At 39.3% G+C, this 20,577-nt stretch overlaps 1 protein-coding gene across 1 annotated transcript; it reads right to left on the bottom strand.

Moving 5' to 3' along the window:
- Nucleotides 1-1,627: 1,627 nt before the first annotated feature.
- Nucleotides 1,628-19,376, bottom strand: ANKUB1 (ankyrin repeat and ubiquitin domain containing 1). Its single transcript, XM_020781849.3, has 6 exons — nucleotides 17,477-19,376; nucleotides 15,227-15,370; nucleotides 11,023-11,239; nucleotides 10,113-10,227; nucleotides 7,146-8,075; nucleotides 1,628-1,823 (listed from the first exon to the last, which is right to left on the bottom strand). The coding sequence occupies exons 1-6, from the start codon at nucleotides 17,564-17,566 to the stop codon at nucleotides 1,739-1,741; spliced, it is 1,581 nt and encodes a 526-aa protein (XP_020637508.3). The 5' UTR covers nucleotides 17,567-19,376; the 3' UTR covers nucleotides 1,628-1,738.
- Between the last annotated feature and the right edge of the window lie 1,201 nt (nucleotides 19,377-20,577).

The following is a 20,577-nucleotide window of genomic DNA, read 5'->3' as shown; positions in this document are numbered from 1 at the left end:
ACATGTTGAGAGGGATTTGTTGTTATTTGAAGAAAAACCAGTTGAAAGAAAACCTCTGAAGCAAGAAAATGAGTCAATTGCTAATGTTGACAAGAGCAGTTTATTAAAAAATAAATGAGCCTTTGATGTTAACAGATGGTATCCATAAGTCTTCTATGAAGGGACAGGCAGAGAAGGGAGAACTGTACCCAGCCACAGAGGCATGCTGGGTAATTTATAGTCGTGGGGTCAATGCTACAGAAGCTCAAGGAATAGGGTCACTATAGCATTGTTGTATATGCTGTGATGTGTGGAGGTGTCTTGAGGGTAGTTTGTCATCAGAAATTTCATGTGCCCTTCCTTTGTCCATACATATGGGTGTCATTAATAGCAAATATCCTTGACTAGCAAATAGCAGTTATGGCATGGCTTTCTGATTTCCAGAATCTTAGATTTTATCCTCCAGTCTCATCACAGATAATAGGATACAATAGTGCTGGTATATTGCCTCACTCCAAGTGTAAATGCTTCTTGCTTTTTCCAGAAGTTATTTGAAGTTAATATGGTAAATAGGAAAGCCAATTAGATTTGCATACACCTGGGAGGCAGGAAAGTTGGACCATACTTCAGCACTATTAAAGAGCAGGCCGAGTAGGTGGGGCTCATCAGCCATGGAAGGCAGCCCATCTAGGAGAAGGAAAACTCTGATTTCAAACCTCAGCTGCCTTGTGGCTATATCCACTCATGGAAAAGGCTTCAGGAGTTAACCTAGAGGCAAAATCCGGAGCTGGGGTCCCGAAGGCAGTTCGAGTCGTTCTGGCAACTCCTGTGACATTGCTGGAACCAGTCGTATTGGCTCTTGCCTTTCCATTGGACCATTTCAGCAACATGGAGAGGGGGGATCTGCTGCTTGGGTAACAGCCTATCCTCCATATTACTTTACCCAGGCTTCATGCTGTGGAGAGAACACTCCTTGATTCAGAGCATGTTACCATAATCTCTCGACACTGAAGGATGCCTATGATTTGAAGTTAATTAAAAAATAAAACTCAATTTTATGATAATAAATTGATTAAAGCAATGTCATACATTGGATTGAAATGATAATGCAGACAAGATGTGGTAGCAAATAAATAACAAATAGGAAATACATTCACATGAATGACAGGCAGCATGAGGAGGATTATGCCTTCTTTATCTGTGTTGAGAATGATGTTATAGTGGAATTAGAGCAATAGTAATTTACAGTTGACATAAAGGCTTGCATTTTGGGCTTATGTGTATGTGTAGAACATGCCCAATTCTCCCCAAATGACACCTGATGTACTTATTCACATGCAAAATATCTCTACTGCAATCAGATAATGTTTCTCAGTATCCAAAGGGCCTCAGTTGAAAACTATTTCTCACAATGTGATCTTTCTGAAGTCTGGGAGCAGAGGGCCAGAGTTCAGTGGTAAAACCACACTTTCACTTCCATTTGCAAATTCTTCCCTTTCTGCCTCTCTTTTTCTTAAGCAGTGCTATATATAAAGTTTTACTCTAAAAGCCTAGAAATATCCATATTATATTTGTAGTATGTCTGACTTATTAATACACCTTAACATTCCTCTTTTTAATGTGTTCCTGGTATCAATTATTGGCCGGAGGCTGACAAAAATAGAGCAGTAACTACTACTTAAGCACAATATCCCAAAATACATTTTTTCTTTTCTAGATCATCCATCTTGTAAAGATGCTTCTTTAACATTGGGTCTAGTCAGGACACAGGTTTGTATATGCTTTTCTTAGCCAAAGTTCTTGCGATGCCCAGTTGCTGAAGCCAAGGTTTCTCTTTAAATGCACTGAAATAAAACAATTTACATATGGTATTGGTTACTTTAGGTGGCATAGAGGAAGCACTGATTCAGTACATTGCACCTGCTACAGTAAATGGAATATAAATGTGCAATAACTTTGTAGTTAGCTGGATAGCTCAGCAAGTTAGGTTTCTGGTTGCAGAGCAAAGGCTGTGGTTTGAATTCCACACTGTGCATCCCAGGAGAGCCAGCCTATGTGGCCTTGGGCAAGCTGCACAGTCCCAGGATGCCCCCAGAAGAATGGAAGGGTAAATTACTTCTGAGTAATCTCTACCTAGAAACACACACACACACCCAAAAGGATCACCATAAATCAGAATTGACTTAATGGCACACAATTATTAATTATTCGATTGTATATACTGGTATTAAGCTCCATGTACTGGTATAAAGCTTTACAGGTTAACATGAGCAAAAGAGAAATTCCCACCACAAGGCATTTATAATCTGAATGTATGTTTAGGAAGGAGTAGCCAGCAAAGGAAAAGAAGAGGAAAGGACAACAAGGTATGAATCTAAGTAAATGCAGTTACCTGTATCTAGATTTAATTTCTGCTGAAGATGTGTACTGATTCTTATTGGGAGAACTCTTTTTTCTTGAGGGTTGGAAGAAAAGAGCTCTGCATACATCTATGTAGAGTAGATACTTTGAAAGGAACTTTCAGCCATAATTGTCAGCTAAAGAAAATGATTTCAACTTTTAGTTCATGGATAGGGAACTTGTGGCCTTCTAGATGTTGTTGGACTTCATCATAAACATAACCAACGACACACATGAGAGGGGTTGCCACCCAGCAGCATCTACAGGGTCACCTGTTCCCCTTCACTGCTTGAGTAGAACAAGAATGGAAGAATAAAAGTCCAATGAAATGTGTAAGGACAGAAAGATAAGAGAGCCATGGAAAGATATATGGGCACCTATGGTTACATCTAGAAAAAGGCGAGCTGTGTTCCATCCACTTTGAAGTTCTTGGACCACAGAAATGGCAGCTTCTGAGTCTCATAAACTAAAACTAGTCTTATAGGACAGGTGGCAGGGAAAATCTTGCTCATTAGGCCTTCAATTAAAGTCTAACTGAGCTCTGAACAGTTCACTGCATGGCATCTCATATGGCTGGAAACAGTTTTAGTTAGGTTGCCAAAATGTGAATTATTACTGAGCTTCAAACCTCAAGCTGTAATTAGGATCATTAGACACATTTGCCATTTGACAGTCTGTCAAAATATATGTCAAGTGTGCAATAATTCTTTCAATGAATTGATAAAGTTTAAGAATGATGGCAGAGCAATAATAATTTTCAGTGTGGTTTGAATTATAATTGTTATATGATTTTATCCTTTTATATACTGTACAGTGCATTATCATTGCTTAATGGAGGGGTCTAGCCATATTCTGAGAAACTAAGCATAAAGATTTATATTACTTTAAGGAAAAACCTCCAATAGAAACAAACTGCTCATCATACAGTAAAACTGTTCTTCAACTACACGGTTTCTAATTATAGGTGACAAAAGATTAAATGTTTCAAATATAAAGCAGGTCCTGAATACAGAAAGCACCTGGTTAGATATCTGGCTGTGGAGCCAGCGGTTCAGAGTTTGATTCCCCACTGTACTTCCTTGATAAAGGCTGGATTTGATGATCCACAGGGTCACTTCCAGTTCTGAAGTTCCATCATCATTGTAATCATCATCATCATTATTACATGGAATACTGGTTTCTTTTAAAGTGATAGTGAAAAACAAAGTGGGTAGGTGGAACCCGTCAGCCCTGGAAGGCAGCCCATCTAGGAGAAGGAAAACTCCGACTTCAAACCCCCACTGAGTTGCCGCCATCGGCCTCCATGCCGTGAGGGAACAGGTCTGGTAGGTGGGACTCGTCAGCCTTGGGAGGCAGCCCATATAGGAGAAGGAAAACTCCGATTCCAAACCTCCACTGCCTTGTGGCTATATTCACCGATGGAAAAGGCTTCAGGAGTTAACCCCGAGGCGAAATCTGGAGCTGGAGTCCCAGAGGCAGTTCGTGTCATTCTGTCAACTCCTGTGACGTCGCCGAAACCAGTTGTATTGGTTCTTGCCTTTCCATTGGACTATTTCAGCGACGTGGACAGGGGGGATTTGCTGGTTGGGTAACAGCCTATCCTCCATATTATTTTACCCAGGCTTCATGCCCTGGAGAGGATACTCCAGCTTCGTGTACAGCGTCAAAACACTAGATGCTGTTCCAAGTCCTCAATACAGAGCACGTTACCATAGTCTCTCGAGACTGAAGGATGCCTATGATGGAAACCAAGGTGTATTATGACTTATCCCCAATCATCCTTAACTGTCTTGTGTAAAGCAGAGTGTTGTCTTTTATATGTTGCCTATAATTTTAATAATAAGTAATAATTATTACTCACTCCTTTATCTACTTTAGTTTTTTTCTACCTCTAGCAATTGTCACCTTGCTCAGCTGTTTCCTTCTGTTTCCTATGGTCTCGCCAGCTTTAAGAGCTCAAAGTCCCTTTAGTGTTTCTATACTAAAGCAAAAGTACTACTAACACATGGTGGCAGTATCTGCTTATCAGTCTATTTCCTGCATTTACTTTTAGGTGTGTCCAAGTATGAATCAGAGCTGTCAAGGTTATGTTACTAAAAAGATTTTGTTATTCTCTGCACAATTAAAACAAGAACTTACATGAAGCAGAGAGGTGATTTGACAGCATCAATAAGAGTGTCTCTACTGTACATTACACAGATATAGCAGTAATATGTGGCTTTAAATGCCATGGTTTCATTTACAGAACCCTAAGATTTGTAATTTGAATAGAAACTTATAATTCTCTTCTCTTGTTCACAGAAGCGCACTAGAATTCTCTAGCAGGTAATTTTAATATTGTTTTTCATTCCTCCTGAAGGCATGCTTTATTTTTAGTCTCAGTTTGTACTGGGCTGGAAGTCAGTGCTATAGAGGTTTCCACCGAAGTTCATTTCTGCAGTCAGAGCTTCATACTTAAAAGACTTAAAGAAGCTTTCAAATAGCACATGTTACCAAATAAAGGGAAGTAAGTAAGTAAGTAAGTAAGTAAGTAAGTAAGTTAAGTAAGTAAGTAAGTAAGTAAGTAAGTAAGTAAGTAAGTAAGTAAGTAAGTAAGTAAGTAAGTAAGTAAGTGAGGGAGGGAGGGAGGGAGGGAGGGAGGGAGGGAGGAAGGAAGGAAGGAAGGAAGGAAGGAAAGAAAAACCAAAAAATCTCTCAGTGTGAAAGGAGATTTTTTTTACAAAGTAATCGCGAAGGCTTTCATGGCCGGGATCTAATGGTTGTTGTGGGTTTTTCGGGCTCTTTGGCCGTGTTCTGAAGGTTGTTCTTCCTAACGTTTTGCCAGTCTCTGTGGCCGGCATCTTCAGAGGACAGCACTCTGTGCTCTGAAGATGCCAGCCACAGAGACTGGCGAAATGTTAGGAAGAACAACCTTCAGAACACAGCCAAAGAGCCCGAAAAACCCACAGCAACCATTTCTTACAAACTTTTTAAGGATTACTAAGATTTCATAAAGTGATGTAAAAAAGCCTTCTAAAATGATGTTTGGATGTGGACCATAATAAACCTGTACTACTTCACAACCAAATGGGAAAAACGGGAGGAATTTACACATTTCCTGGAAGAGCTCAAAAAGTATCATACACATTTTAAAAACCATTGAAGGTTTGGCAGAATCCTGAACATTCAAACCTCAGCAGCTTGGGGATCCATCTGGACCCGGCGCTCACTATGGAATCTCAGGTGGCGTCCGTGGTCTGTACCGCCTTTTTTCATCTTAGGCGGATAGCCCAGCTGCAATCCTACCTTGATGTTGGGGCGCTCACTACCTTGGTGCATGCGCTCGTAATCTCAAGATTAGACCTTTGAGGCTGCTGCGGAAACTACAGGTGGTGCAGAATGCGGCGGCCAGATTACTCAGTGGAGTGAGAAGATACCAACATATCTCTCCTACTCTGGCCATGCTGCATTGGCTGCCCATCCGTTTCCGCATTGACTTCAAAGTGTTAATGCTTACATATAAGGCCCTAAACGGTTTAGGACCTCGATACTTGACAGAACGCCTGCTTCCACCTAGATCTACTTGGATCACCCGCACGAGCCAGGAGGTGAGGCTGAGGAGCCTAACGACGAGGGAGGCCCGGAAAGAAAGGACACGAAACCGGGCCTTCTCAGCGGTGGCTCCTTGCCTCTGGAACAATCTCCCTCCTGAGATCCGCGCGGCCCCCACTTTGGACACTTTTAAAAGTCAGTTAAAAACATGGCTATACATTCAGGCCTTCCCTCCAGTTAATATCTGACTTTTCTGTTTATTCTCTCCTTATGTATTTTCTATTCTATTGTTGTATTCTGTTTATTACAATATGATTTATGTAATTGTTTGTGTTTTTTGTATTATTTCACTGTTTTTGCTATATTGGAAGCCGCCTAGAATGGTCTTTTAGACCAAATGGGTGGGGTATAAATCAAATAAATAAATAAATAAAATAAATAAATACTGCAGAGCCATATATGTGCCCACAGCGGTGCTATCAATTTGTGTGAGCTGCCATGGCTTCATTTGGAACTGTATTTTTGGTAGCTTGTAGACCACTTTTATAAAGCACCTCTACATCCATGGTGGACAAGATTTCAGAAGTTGTTATGGCACAGTATGAGCATTTAATGTGTCTGAAGAAGCAGATTTTGATCTTCAAAATATCACAGTGAAAAAATCTTTTTGTCTTTAAGGTGTCACAACATTTTGCCCTGTGCTTTCTCAACATCAGTTAATATCTTATTCTGACTTCTAAGTTAATGGCTAAAATCCAGTAGTGTAACTTATGCTACATATGGCTGACAATATCATCAGCTGAAACAGTTTTTCAGAAACTAAAAATTTCCAACTCTCCCCATCCCCAGGCTTTCTTGGGATTTACTTTGCTGTGGGATGGAGGAAAAAGTCTTTAACTTCCAGCAATCACTGGTGGCAGGATGATATGACTGCTGGTGGAAATTTTTCGAAACTAAGGACTCCTATAATCCTCAATGGCTTCTCTATGGCAAAAGAGATTTCAGGGTGGCCTTGGGACCTTTTGGACAAGGAAATCAGACACTTTAAAACTTTAAAAAAAACTGCTGTGGCTGATGATATCATCTGCCTTACATGCCATATTTCAGCCAATGTGTTAATCTCAGTAAAAGCCTAGTGCTACTTTTCTACCCCCCTGCCCCAAGCTTTTAAAGGAATCAGATTGAAAAAAAGATGCAGCTCTGATTAGTGGTTTACAAAATGAAGCAAAACATACCTGGCTATGGCTAAGCAATAGATTGCATTCTCCCTTGGTGTTCTTCCACTGTGTTGTGAAAAAGACTCTAGAGAAGGATTCAGCAGAAACATTACATTGGGAATGGAGTAATAATAAGCTGGTTTGAGAACAGAATTGGGAGGCAGGGGAACTCTTGCTAAACACATATTTTGGTCCATACACTTTTCACCACTAAAATGCACATCCTTTCTTCTGGTATTCTTGTTTTGTTGATGTCTCTCAATGTTAACTTTCTTGTTTGCTTCTGTTATTGGAGGTAATTTGACATTTGCCCTGTTGAGGTACTCTTTTGAAGCTTTCAAACCACGTGCACTGTGCTTATGCTCCAACAGAGTTATATTTGGCAGTTTGCACCTCTTGCTGTCTGTATCCTTAACTCTGGCTGAATGAAAATCTCTGGAAGTCATTTTTGGTTTTGTGAAACCATCTACAAGGACGATGTCCCCAACTCGTGTCCTGAAGACCGCAGTCTGATTGCACCGTTTTCTCATATGAATCTTATTTTGTGCCTTAAGAAGCCACAATTTTAACTTAATATAGATTTTCATGGGAATTGAGAAATCAGGATAAGAAACCACAGACCATATCTTGGTCACCAAATATACCACACAATCCTTACATCTGTGTTGGATACACAATTTCAGTGGAGTTTGTCCTGTAGAGTTTTGGCATTCAAGGCATAATACACTGTAATTAATGAAAGCTTTCAGCATCATGAGTTGGCCTGCTTCTGCAGCAGCATGTACAGGACATTTCGAGACATCTGCATGATTGTTTTCATGACACCACTCCCGGTACGGATGTACTCCAACTGCTTCATTGGGCTTTGTACCATGTTTCAGGAGCCATGCTGAAAGCCGAAGGTGTCCAAAAAAGGCTGCCATGTAAAGTGCTACTCTCTTTTGATATCTGAAACAAACCATGTACAGAACAAAGCATCTATTAAAAGAAAACAAAGTTATTTGCGAAATCACTCATATATATCTGTGGTACAGCTCTAGAAGAGAAGAGAATAACACTTTGTTGCCATTGCATATGCAACAAAATCACCAGAGTGCTATCCAGACAGAGCATCACTCATTCAGCTAAAACGCCTTTTAAATCAGTACAGTGGTACCTCGCTAGACAACAACCCCGCTAAAAAACGAATCTGCATAACGATGACTTTTTGCGATCGCTATAGCGTTTCGCAAAACAGTCATTGCAATGGGCGATTTTCGCTTGACAAGGATTTGGTCCGTGCTTCGTGGACTGTTTATTCCCAAGACGACAATTTCTACAGCTGATTGGTGGCTTCAGAAAATGGCTGCCCTGTGTTTTCTGGACCCATGCTTCGCAGGGCAACCATTTTACGGCTGATCAGCGCGTCGCAAAATGGCTACCCTATGGGCGATCTTCACAAAATGACGCATTAAACGGGTTTCAATGCATTCCAATGGGAAAATGGTTTTCGCATGACGATGATTTCGCTAAACAGCGATTTCAATGGAACGGATTATCATCGTCATGGGGGCAGCACTGTACAAAATTCCAACAAATACAAAGGCAACAAAATTCATTCACATGCAACCCTACAATAAAGTCAAATTAAATCTTAACTGAATTTAGCAAGATCGCCACCCTTGGATAAAAACTTTTTAAATCTATTTGTCCTTGTTTTAATAGGTCTATATCGTCTTCCTGATGGCAGTAGTTCAAGCAAAGAGCGTTCAGGGTGGGAGTTGTTCTTTATAATATTTTGTGCTTTTTTAAGACAGCGGGACCTGTACAGTTCCTCCAGAATGGGGAGGGGACACCCAACAATCTTCTGTGCTGTATTAATCACTTTCTGGAGCGATTTTCTCTGGGCCACTATACAACCTGCATACCACATGCACATACAGCATGACAATACACTTTCTATTGAGCATCGATAAAAGGACACCAACAGTCTCTGAGTGATGTTATTCTTTGTAAGCATCTTTAGAAAGTACAATCTCAGTTGAGCTTTTTTCAATACCTCTGAGGTATTTACGCTCCAAGTCATATTATGCTCAATATGGACACCCAAAAAATGAAAAACCCTCACTATCCAATCTATATTGATGAATAATGGTAAGATGGATTCCAATAACAGACTTCCCACACAGATGGGAAAGAGTAGCATTTGTGGGGATCCTTTTCTGGGTGCCCCCTTTCTGATGGAGCCATGGGTGTAGTTGTTGGAAATGAAACAGAAATGTTTCATTTCTGAAACATTTGCCCACTCTGCATGATTAATCTGTGTATTTCATCCCTAGCATGTTGCCCTTAACATAAGAGTGGCCATCTGGAAGAACCATAAAAAGAATAAATCCTAAAGTTTTCCCCCTGCACATACCTATTTATCTGTCCCTCCTTCTGTAGTGCTCTGGGACTAGGCAGCTTGTCCAAAGACCACACAACTAGTTGATCACACAACCCCAGCAGTCACACCCAATCTTGGTGATTTTGTCCAGCCGCACTCCTGGATGATACAGTAGACATTCAGACTCTTGCATCTACATGTAGGTGTTCTAACTCACTGAGTTATACTAGAGGGCTGTTATATAATCATTGTTCAAATGGCCAATTTCCTTCTGTGAGCACTAGGGACCCCTTTTGGAACAGATATTATTACGATGGTCCAATGAGATGCTATAGTTAGATTGCCATTAGAATAAAAGTGTTTTAAAACATAGCCATCCCCTCTCAAACCTGTGTCTGAGCAGTCAGGACACAAATTAAGGCAGTGCTTAACTCCCGTTGACCAAGCACTAACAAAACAGGCTGAATTTGCAAAATGCTTGTGGTTAACAATCAGATGACCTTTAGCACTTAAGGAATGTCTTATTCCAGTGAGAAGCTTGCTAAAGTGTTAAATCAGACAGCTGATTTAAAAAAGAAAGAAAGAAAATTGTGTTTAAAATCCTGTTTTTGTCACAATACCTAAGTACTGGTTCTTCCTTTGACAGATAGTGTTGGACTTTGGGTATGTTTCCCAAGAGACATCCAGTCAGGAATTCTTTCCATCCGTCCCAGACATCCAAATGAAGGGTTGTGCCTGCCAATTGAGAAATCCAGTTATTTGATTCCATTAAGAATTGCTTCAATATGCCATACATGCATTTCAAGAACTTGGAAAAGTTACTTGCTTGGACTGCTATTCCAAGAGTCCTTCAAAATCTTGTGAGAATTCTGGGAGCTGTCATCCAAAAAGTAACTTTTTGACACTCTGTCATTTCTGAACCATGCAGTTTTCAGAAAACAAGTTGAAACCACACACTTTACAGCTCTTTGGAGAAGGAAATTGGCACAAGTCGTGACTTCATTTATTTTACAGTCCTCTGAAATGCAGACATGAAAAATGTAATATGTGCCAAATATGTTAGCTTTTGAATCCTTGTGGGTAGGAGGGATTTCAGCAGCAATTTGAATTTTAAAATGTCTATAAATGATTTTGTAATTTATGTTTTATAATGCAAATCATATCAGCAGCATCTCTGAACAACAGCTGAATTATATGATTAGATAAATCCTTCACAGAAGTAAACCAACACTTTTTTAGCAGCTGCATTTTGAAATATCCAATCACATACAGACATCAGGAATGGAGTGTGGGACAATTGAGTGAGAAGGCATTTTTCATGTTTTGGGATGTTTTCCTGAATTAAAAATCTAACATTTTCTTACAGTGGAGTCTTATACAGGTCTACCCAGAAGTAATTCCCATTGTATTACTGTATATCGGATTTACTTCCTGATAGGGTTTCAGGCTTTAATTCAGATAGCTCAAAACAAGACTGGGGATGTAAGTTGTCACGTAGAAGCAGATAAAAATACACAAACAGTCTTATACCTATATCTAACTGATAATCGCTCAAGGTGTTGCAGTCATACATTTCCCTGCCTTCTGGAGTCCTGAGACAATAAATACTGTTTGGGAAGCCACTCTTCAAGGTTACCAGAGTTTTCAGTTGAGAAACCTTTGATGCAAGAAGATAAATTCTTCCCAATATGGGCATTTTTTCATGAGTAACAGCATTGTATACATATAAAATTGGCTTGTCTTCTTCCTGAAAAGAAAACCCAACAATGATTGTAATAATATACTGTAATAATATCCCTGTAAAATGTGTACCTATCATCTATATGGGATTATGGCTTAATGGATGTGGGCATCTCTTGACATCTATTGCAAATGTAGTCCAGAAGTTCCGGCTATAGGGAGCAATGGCTGATTTGCTCTTAAACAGAGGTATATTCCAAATGCTAATTCACATAATTGGAAATTTCAGGCTTGGTGCAGTAATTTCCATCTGTTGATGTGTCCAGCCAGTCAAACAGTATAAAAAGCAACCTATAAGCATATTGAAGAGAAAAGTGAAACAGAACTAGTGGTATGCAAATAGGATAATACGCTAATTTGGGGTATTGGCGTATAGTAGCATACAACACACCTGCTCATGCCCACCTCCTTAAAATTAGCAAACTCTCAGATTATTTTCCAAGTAAGGCATATACAGTTCCATAATCCAAATTGCTACAATTTTTAAGGAATTGTTTTTCAATATTAAATAAAAATTCAGGACATGCCAGCATGCCCCCATACAATGAACGAAAGCTGTAACAACTGCAGCCTTCCCAGCCTGCAGACTAGAGTCATTGCATGAGTTTTTCTGTGAAAGTATAGGAACCTATGAATTCAACTGCAAGTTCAGTTTAAATAATAGAGTATCCTTGCTACTCATCAGATGTTCTTAGCCATTCTTTTTCAAACTAATTTCTAGTTTGCAAAAGGGAATAACCACTGACCTGCATCAACTAGACGTGTTAAGGCAAAATCAAAAATGGAAGTTGCAGAGCCTTTTATATCATAAAAAAGACACAATAATCTCTGGTGTACAATTTACAGGCTGAGCGAATAATGCTTAGCTCTGGCTGTCAAAGCACCTGCAGGAGTACAACAGAACCCCTGTACCTGCAGGACTGACATCCATAGTTTCAGTTACCTGCTGTTTATTGAAGCCCTATATACAACATACAAGGAGGCAGGCCTTGTGGCCTTCATCCCACCTCCTTGTATGTTGTATATAGGGTTTACTACTATCCATGGTTTCAAGCATTCGCTATCGAACAGATCCCCCAGAGATATGGGGGTTCTACTGTATAGCTCTTTTCCAGCTCAATACTGTGATTGTTCACTACTCAGAAACAAAAAGACTGGACAGAGAACAGTAACTTTAGTTTCAATGTTCCTTTTTGTTTTGTTTTCATCATGGCCCTGGTAACGATGTGCAGGTAACAATAATTTTGGCTAAGGATTTAGGAAGTGTAATCCATGAGCAAAATCTAAAATCAAGATTGGGCAATATTTTTTTCTGGACCACTAAGGTGTTCAAAAAAGCAGAGTTTTGCTAGCTTCCTAAAGATACTTACAAGGTTCAAAAGTATTGCGCAATCCTGATTGTGACCCTGTTGAAAATGTTCCTCTGTATTTTGTCTATAAATATTCAACACTGCATGATGTGGATGTGATATGAAAATAAAATGCAACTTTTAATTTTTCTTAACCATCAAATGCATAGGAAAAATAATACGTAGTTATTTGGTTAATCTAATAAGGATATCAAAGCATGGCATTATCCCATTTCATCCTGAAGATGGCAGTATGAAGGATTGTGACTTTCCTAAGGCTAACCAGATCTGTATTGCTAATTTGACTCATATGGACACTCCAGGGTTTCAGAGAGAGGCATTCTCCATCATATACTGTGGTTTGAATGCTGAATCATGTCCTTCTCCTCCCAAATAAGGTTTACTACTGAAGAGCAATATGAGCTGAGGTTTCCTTTCTCCAACCACCAAAGATCAGTGCCAACCCTCCCCACCCTGGTGCCCTCTTAGCTGTCTGGGACTGATCTAGAGAGCTATTCCTGCTGCTAACAAAAGTGACCATCTGATTCTACAAAGAGGGAATTGCATTGAACTTTGATAGTATTTCATCAAACCTGGAGCCAGCCTTTCATCCACAGTCTCACCCTCCTCCTCTGTCTTGCCTGTTTAGATTTCTGCTAACCATGGCAAGCCATGACTGTGGAGGCTAGCAAAACTAAAGCAACATGAAGCATACGATAGAACATGAAGCCTCTGGCTAACAATATACATTACAGATAGTCATTAGAACATGAGAAAACTTAAGTGTTGAAAAAATGTCTGATTATCACTGAAAAAGCTTTTCACATCTCCTGTAAGTTGCATATTTGCTTGCTTTGAGTTGTGAAAATAAGCAGAGGCTTTGTTTACAAGTACAATGCTGCCTCGCTAGATGATGATAATCCGTTCCACTGAAATCGCTGTTTAGTGAAATAATTGTCTAGCGAAAAGCATTTCCCCATTAGATTTCATTGAAACCTGTTTAATGTGTTCCAATGGGGAAGAATCGTCGTTGTCTAGCAAAGATCAGCCATAGGAAAGCCACTTTGCAAACCACTGATCAGCTGTTTAAATAGCTGTCTTGCAAAGCTTAGATCCCGAAAACACCTGTTTTGCAAGTGTGGAGGTAGGTGTCAAAATTGCTGTCCAGTGAAAATCGGTTTGCGAAATTCTCCAAAAGGAATCACTGATTTGCGAATCGCTATAGCGATTGCAAAAAGTCAGTGTCTAGCGAAAAACTGTCATGCGGGGTAACTGTCTAGTGAGGCGCCACTGTATATTTGCTCAGACACTCAGGGGCAGCAGAATCATGTCTCAGAAGCACTAACAGGTTTTCAGATTTTCATCATGTGTTATCTGTAATGTATAGTTTGGCCTTCTGTCACAGGTGTCATATATAGGAATGTTTTTTTGGAGTTTTTAGGACCTCAAGAATATGAAGCAATGAATATCTGATGAATCAGCGATATTCGTTGAATATCGCGATTCATTTTTATATTTATCACCATGTTAATTGGTCAATTCTCATTGCCTTCCTGCTGTCACTATTTGAAGGTTATTATGCTTTGTTTGAATGTTACACCCTAGCCACATGAGGGAAATGTTATGTAGCTATCCACCAGTTATGTCAGTATTTTCTTTTCTGGTCACACGACATAGAATCAAGACAGAGACATTTTCTCGGCTAGCAGTGTAACTGCGGAACATTTCCCCATTGCCAGGAGGGTTGTGTTATTTTGTACCTTTGTTGTCTCAGTGCATTCGTTACCAGGATTTCCTGTGTGCACGACCTGCCCTGCTTCTTTTCAGAATCGAAGCCGGGAAGGCGGTTGCCTTTACCGCAGCATGCACATTGTTCTTGTTTTTAAATTTCATGCCCAGTACATCGGTATGTTGGTAAAGGTATGTCACTGGGGGTGCTGCCATTACATCACTGGTGAGAAATAATTGTTTTATTTCATATGGGGAAGATATATTGAAACGCTGGTATGCCAGTGTCACGGGGGGATTGCCAGTACTGCTGCGTGGATCTCCCAAGTCCATTGTTTGCAATGCGTTTCTGCAGGAACAGATAGGGCAACAGAGGGACACTTTCCTAAACAGAAACCCCTTCCTGATCAATGTTGCCTCTAACTTCCACTCCCGTGTGCAAGTCCGCACCCCAACCATAGGGTTCTGTTGCAACAGGAACTAATGGAGCTGGAAATGATAACTGCCAATGCACGGTGAAGTTGTGCAGAGGGGGGCAGAGTTAAGTGGGAGAATTGTTTCTGAGGTACTAATGTATTGATGTAAATTGCCCCTTGAAGCAAGAAGGAAAATAAACTGGTACCATCGTGTAGCTGGCCATAAGTATTCAAATAAGGAAATTAATCGGTATTGCTAAAAGTTCTTGGGACGTTCGTCCAGGGATATAGACCATGTAATCATGATTCAGTACAACAGAGATATGGAAAGTATTGGAAGAACTAGAAAACATTTCCCTTGTGTGACCAGGGCCTCAGATGGCTTTGGACTACTACTAATTGTTGCTTGCACAAGACCTATAATTTAGAGAGGAGAACAGAATGGACAGAGAATTTCTATGCTAATTGGGCATACCGGTATTTTCTGAAATCATGATGTACCTTAACAACACATTTAATTGTGGAAGAAACTGAGATGCCGACATCTGCAACTATCCAGCTGTCCTTTAACACTGCTCCAGCATACATCAGTTCTAAATATCTTCTCCCTTTCTTGTCTTCAGAGAGAGGAACATGAAAATAATCCTAAAGGGGGCAAGAAGATTATATAAGAAACAGTAGTAAATAAGCATTGATAGTCTGGATTATATGATCTCTAAGCATTCATAGTTTAAGACTATAGTGGTCACCCTGTCATGCGTATTCAGCAGTGCATTTGTTCCATATCCAGTTCTAACTATTGCTTCTTGTGCCACATATAGATTTCTCAGAGGATAGATAAGGTGGTCAGGCACTCCCATTTCTTTAAGAACTTGCCATAGTTTGCTGCAGTCCGCACAGTCAAAGGCGTTTGCGTAGTCAATGAAGCAGAAGTAGATGTTTTTCTGGAACTCTCTGGCTTTCTCCATAATCCAGTAATCTGTGGGTCTGACTCTTTAAGAGACAATTGTAAATAGCAGTCTCCTCTCTTTGTGAAAGGTGTGGTTTTGAGATCCCAGCAGAACTGGAGATTTTGGTCTGCCTTCTAGAGTGAGTCCAAGTTTTAATCCTGCTGTTGACTATTTGCTTTGTTATTTATACCGTGACTAGAAACATTCATTCTGTTATCTCAAATAGTTCTGTAAAGACAGTCTCCTTCCACTCCCCAGTATAGATGTCTATGTATATCTATGTCAAGAAAAGTCTCAAAGAGAGAAAAAAAATCTTGAAGCTTCATCTCTCAGGAATGAAATTCAGGCAACAGATCAGTTGGAGAGGGCCATCTGCTTAACCCAGCCTAGGAAGTCCTGTACTCTGTCCACAGTGAGAATAATAGATCCATTCATTCCTCATCCTCCAGCAGAGAATGTATGACTACTGCCTCCTCCATCTGCTTTGTGTGTTGGGTGTGTGATGTTTGGAAGATGACTGCACAGTATGCATGAGGTAGTAGTAGTAGGTGCTTTGTTCTGCTTCTGGCAAAGAGACTTCCTTTCTCCGAGTGCAGATCAGATCAGTAAAGATTATTTAATGATGGACAGATGTGAAAACCATCAAGGGCCACATTTCATCAATCCTTTTTACACCAGAAATAACATACAATACCATGTAGCTAGTGGAGTGGTGAGATTGTGTTGTATTATTTTCTTGGGGTGGAACTGAAGGTGCATCAATATGCCCGTGTTTTGAATGGAGAGACTAATATTTGGTTCAACAACCAAATGTTGCTGAACTGCATCTTCCATCAACCATAACTATTGCCAATGCTGGCTAGGCCTGATGGAGTTTGCAGTTCAACAACTTCTGAATGGCCATATATTGCCCACTACTGGTTTAGGCAATAATGAACTAGATAAGTCTCAAAGTTTAGAATGTCATTCTTTCAAACAATAACTGCCAAACATGGTCAAGTTACCAACACAGGATTGGGTGTGGTAAAGTTGGATATGTTGGATAATGACTCTTGCCTAGCAGGAATAAGACTCACTTGTGTTAGTGGAACAGGTAATAACAAAAGCCTTTAGATGGCCAGCACCAAGTCTAGGTGGTATAGCTAAACTTAATAGACCGGTGTTATGTTTACAAAACTAATCTCACAAACCTCATGGCACTTGTGTGTAGTACATACAGATATATGGAGAACTGGTGTTTCTGTGGTGATGCAGTATATGTAAGATGGCTGAATGTAAAAAGATTTGTATGTGAGGGATAAATATGTAAGTCAAATGAAGTTCACGGTATCTCCTGAACTTGAAACTAGTCTAAGCATGCTGTGAAAATGAAGCAGTCCACTGTCTTTGGGAATAATAACGTCTGCACTTAGCCAAAAATTGCAATGGACCAGTTAGTATTGGGCACACTTGTATGCTTCCAATCAGCCAGCCTTCCTTCCTTCCTTCCTTCCTTCCTTCCTTCCTTCCTTCCTTCCTTCCTTCCTTCCTTTTCTCTTAACAAAGGGGCCCAAAACAGCTCACAATGCATTTTTAAAACAAATATTAAACTGCTAAAATGCAACAAAATGCAACATAAATTAGATATTTTGCAATTAAACCAATGAATAAAATAGTTAAAACAATTAAAATTCTTGTTTACAATTTAAACGAAAAGCCACAGCATATATGACCATAAAATATTTCTCCATAAATACTCACTGACTTTCAGTAAGATCAGGACAATATAGACAACCAATTTGGCTAATGGGTAAGATCTTACCTTTATCCTCAACTTTACATCTCTCACAGTGTCTTCTGATGAAATGTCAAAAGGTTCACAAAGTCCTTCAAAAGCAACAAAAATCCTCATTTTCAAAGCAAAAAGCTGCAAAAAAACTCCTTAAATATTTTTCTGCTCTGTCAGGTGATCTGTTATGCAGATTTTATGTCTACACTGGAAGCCGAAAGGAAACCAGTTGTGAGACCACTGCAAATGGGCAAGTTAACTAGACATATTTGTCTTCAGAAGCAAGAAGCAGCCTGGTAGATCCTGTATTAAGCAGTCAGCAGAGACATCTGAGAAACAAGAGATGGAATTTGTTTCCCAGGCAGAGTTGAATAGGGAAGCATTCCCTTCTCCAGCTCACAAAGGTAATTAAAGCAGCAAATCATGAATTGATCAAGGCAAGTGTGAACAAGCTTCTCATCATGTGCATGCATGTTTGGCGCTAATCATACCTGTTGTGTTTGCTCAACAGGCACTTCTCAAAGACCACAGAGAATTAGAACAGCAATGTGTATGATATTTATTTTACAGCTTATGTCAATCTTTAGACTTTTAGTAAATAAATCTAACAGCAGCACTCAAGTTGCCATAACAACTTTTTAAGACTGTTAACACAGCCAGCCCTGCCCCTTTAGACAGAAAGCCAGCTTGTACTTTTGGCAAAGAAGGGAGACAAGCCAATAGCTTGAGAATATTTTTATCCTGTATGCATATGAGCAAATGAATGAAAACTGGGAAGAAAACAATACACATAAAAATTTAATATCTCAACAGTTCCAGATATATTTTCATTTTAGAAGAGAGACAGGCTTAGAAAATGGAAAAGTAAGTTTCTTAGTAACAACTCAGAGAATCTCTCAGTGTGGCTACTAGCAATTGTAGTTGAGAAATGTAATTTTGCCAAGCTCTGGTAAAATATTTATATGGCTGAAATCCTGTTGCCTAAATTATACTGAGTAAAACTGATTATATCATCATCAGTGGCAATTTTTCAGAAATTAAACATTTCCAATTTCTCCCCTGAAGATTCTCAGGCTCCTGTACAATTATTTTCAATGTCACAAAACTATTGGGGGCTGTAGGGTGGGAGGAAGAAGTCTGGAATTGTCAACAATCATCACAGCCAGGATGATTTTCCTTATGGCAACAAGATTTTCAGCCTGTATCTTAAACCAACACAGTCTATTAGAATCCTAAGGACTATTGTGGCATAGGTTTATGTGGACTAGAGATTCCCATTAGTTGCAGAAAGTGCTATTTTTAATTGGCAGACATAATTCAGGAGAAAATTCTCTGTTAGAGAGCTCAAGCATATATCAGTGAACTTCAGAACTAGAGCTCTGATATTTTATGTAAAGGGAAAAATCATAATGAGGAGTGCATATGTAACCCCTGTGAAATATTGGTTCAGCCTAAAGAGGCGGGACTAAAAAAGAACAGGGATATGAGTAAGAAATTAGAATCAGAAAGAGTGGGAGAGCTGAAGAAATTGGAGCTGCTGTTGCCACTCAAGACTGCTGAGACCCTTGCCAACCTTGTTTAGTATAATTCCTATATGTTTGTTTTGAGGGGTGAATCCACATAGTGAGTTCATGAATTCAATACAGTTGAACTGATATTTTAGGGAACTGAAGATTCTACATATGGAGCTGATTATTCCAGGTATAAAGACACCTAACCTAATTGAGGAAGATGTCTTGGATTTTTATTTGAATTTGAGTTCAAAGGGACACACTGAAGATCTACACATAACTTCTGTCTTGGTGCTGTGGTCAAAGACTTGGGTGCACAAACTGTAACATTCTGTTGTTATAATTGCTCATGTTGTCTGTTATATAAATGCAAATAGACACTTATTCTGTGAAACTGTTTTCAAGGCTCACCAGTATATATGCCCCATATATAAAAAATTTTTTGGACTTATATACCGCCCCATAGCGCTACAAGCACTCTCCGGGCGGTTTACAATTTAATTATACAGGCTACACATTGCCCCCCCCCCCCCAGCAAGCTGGGTACTCATTTTACTGACCTCGGAAGGATAGAAGGCTGAGTCAACCTTGAGCCGGCTACCTGGGATTTGAACCCCAGGTCGTGAGCACAGTTTTAGCTGCAGTACAGCGTTTTAACCACTGCGCCACGAGGCTCTTATGAATTGAATTGAATTTCATATGAATTGAAAGTGTTCGACATGTTACACATCTTTATGTAGGAACTGGTTATGCCATAGTATGGATTATATTTTGCCTTGGTTTCCAGTGACATTTCCTTAAATTTGCATTTTTTTAGTTCTTAATAGCTGCCCTTCCTAGTCTTAGTCATCTTCTGATTTCTTAGCACTTGTTTGCATTTTAACTGACAATCAAATAATATTTCATATGAGATACTCTGCATAGAAATAGATAGGTAGATGAAATGCAGCCTCCTCTGATTCCATTGTCAAATGGAAGTAATTCTGTTTTTCCATATTCTATCCCAACAGCCCCTTGTCCAGAGTATATTATGCATCAAGACAATAAAATATTGTGGCACACCAATTGGTCTTTCACAACAATACATTGATTTTCACAACCTACACAATCTTTTCCTCTCATAGATTTTCTTCTGAAATTCTTTGGTATACCCAGTAGACACTGTATATTTGTTCTATGAGTTATAATGCCTCTTTTTTTTCTGAATTTAGCCGGAACTTCTGTAATTTCCCACTCTGTATAGTAAAACTTCTTACTGCAGTATCTTATGTATTGCTTCGCTTGCAAAGGAAATTAATGATAATATTGGAATGACCATACAAAAATTTCAGATCCAAAATGTCTAAACCTAATGAAAACATAACAACATTCCTGAAATTAAAAGTGTTTCACAGAAGTATAAATACAGAAAAAGACGACAACTTAGATGTTTATAGTAAATCTTTTCCATCAAATCTACAGAATAGGAATCCTTCTTGAAATTTTTGTGAGATAGATTTTTGTTATATTACCCCAAAAGGAAAATGCCAAATCTTGCCATAAGAGTGATAAGTTTAATAAGTTATTTGCTTAAGATTTTCTTAAAACTAACTCATGGGAGAATTTACAAAAAATTCAAAGCAA

The sequence above is a fragment of the Pogona vitticeps genome, chromosome 3 (assembly GCF_051106095.1).
Source record: "Pogona vitticeps strain Pit_001003342236 chromosome 3, PviZW2.1, whole genome shotgun sequence".
NCBI lineage: Eukaryota > Metazoa > Chordata > Lepidosauria > Squamata > Agamidae > Pogona > Pogona vitticeps.
This window is presented reverse-complemented; position numbering and strand designations above follow the sequence as displayed.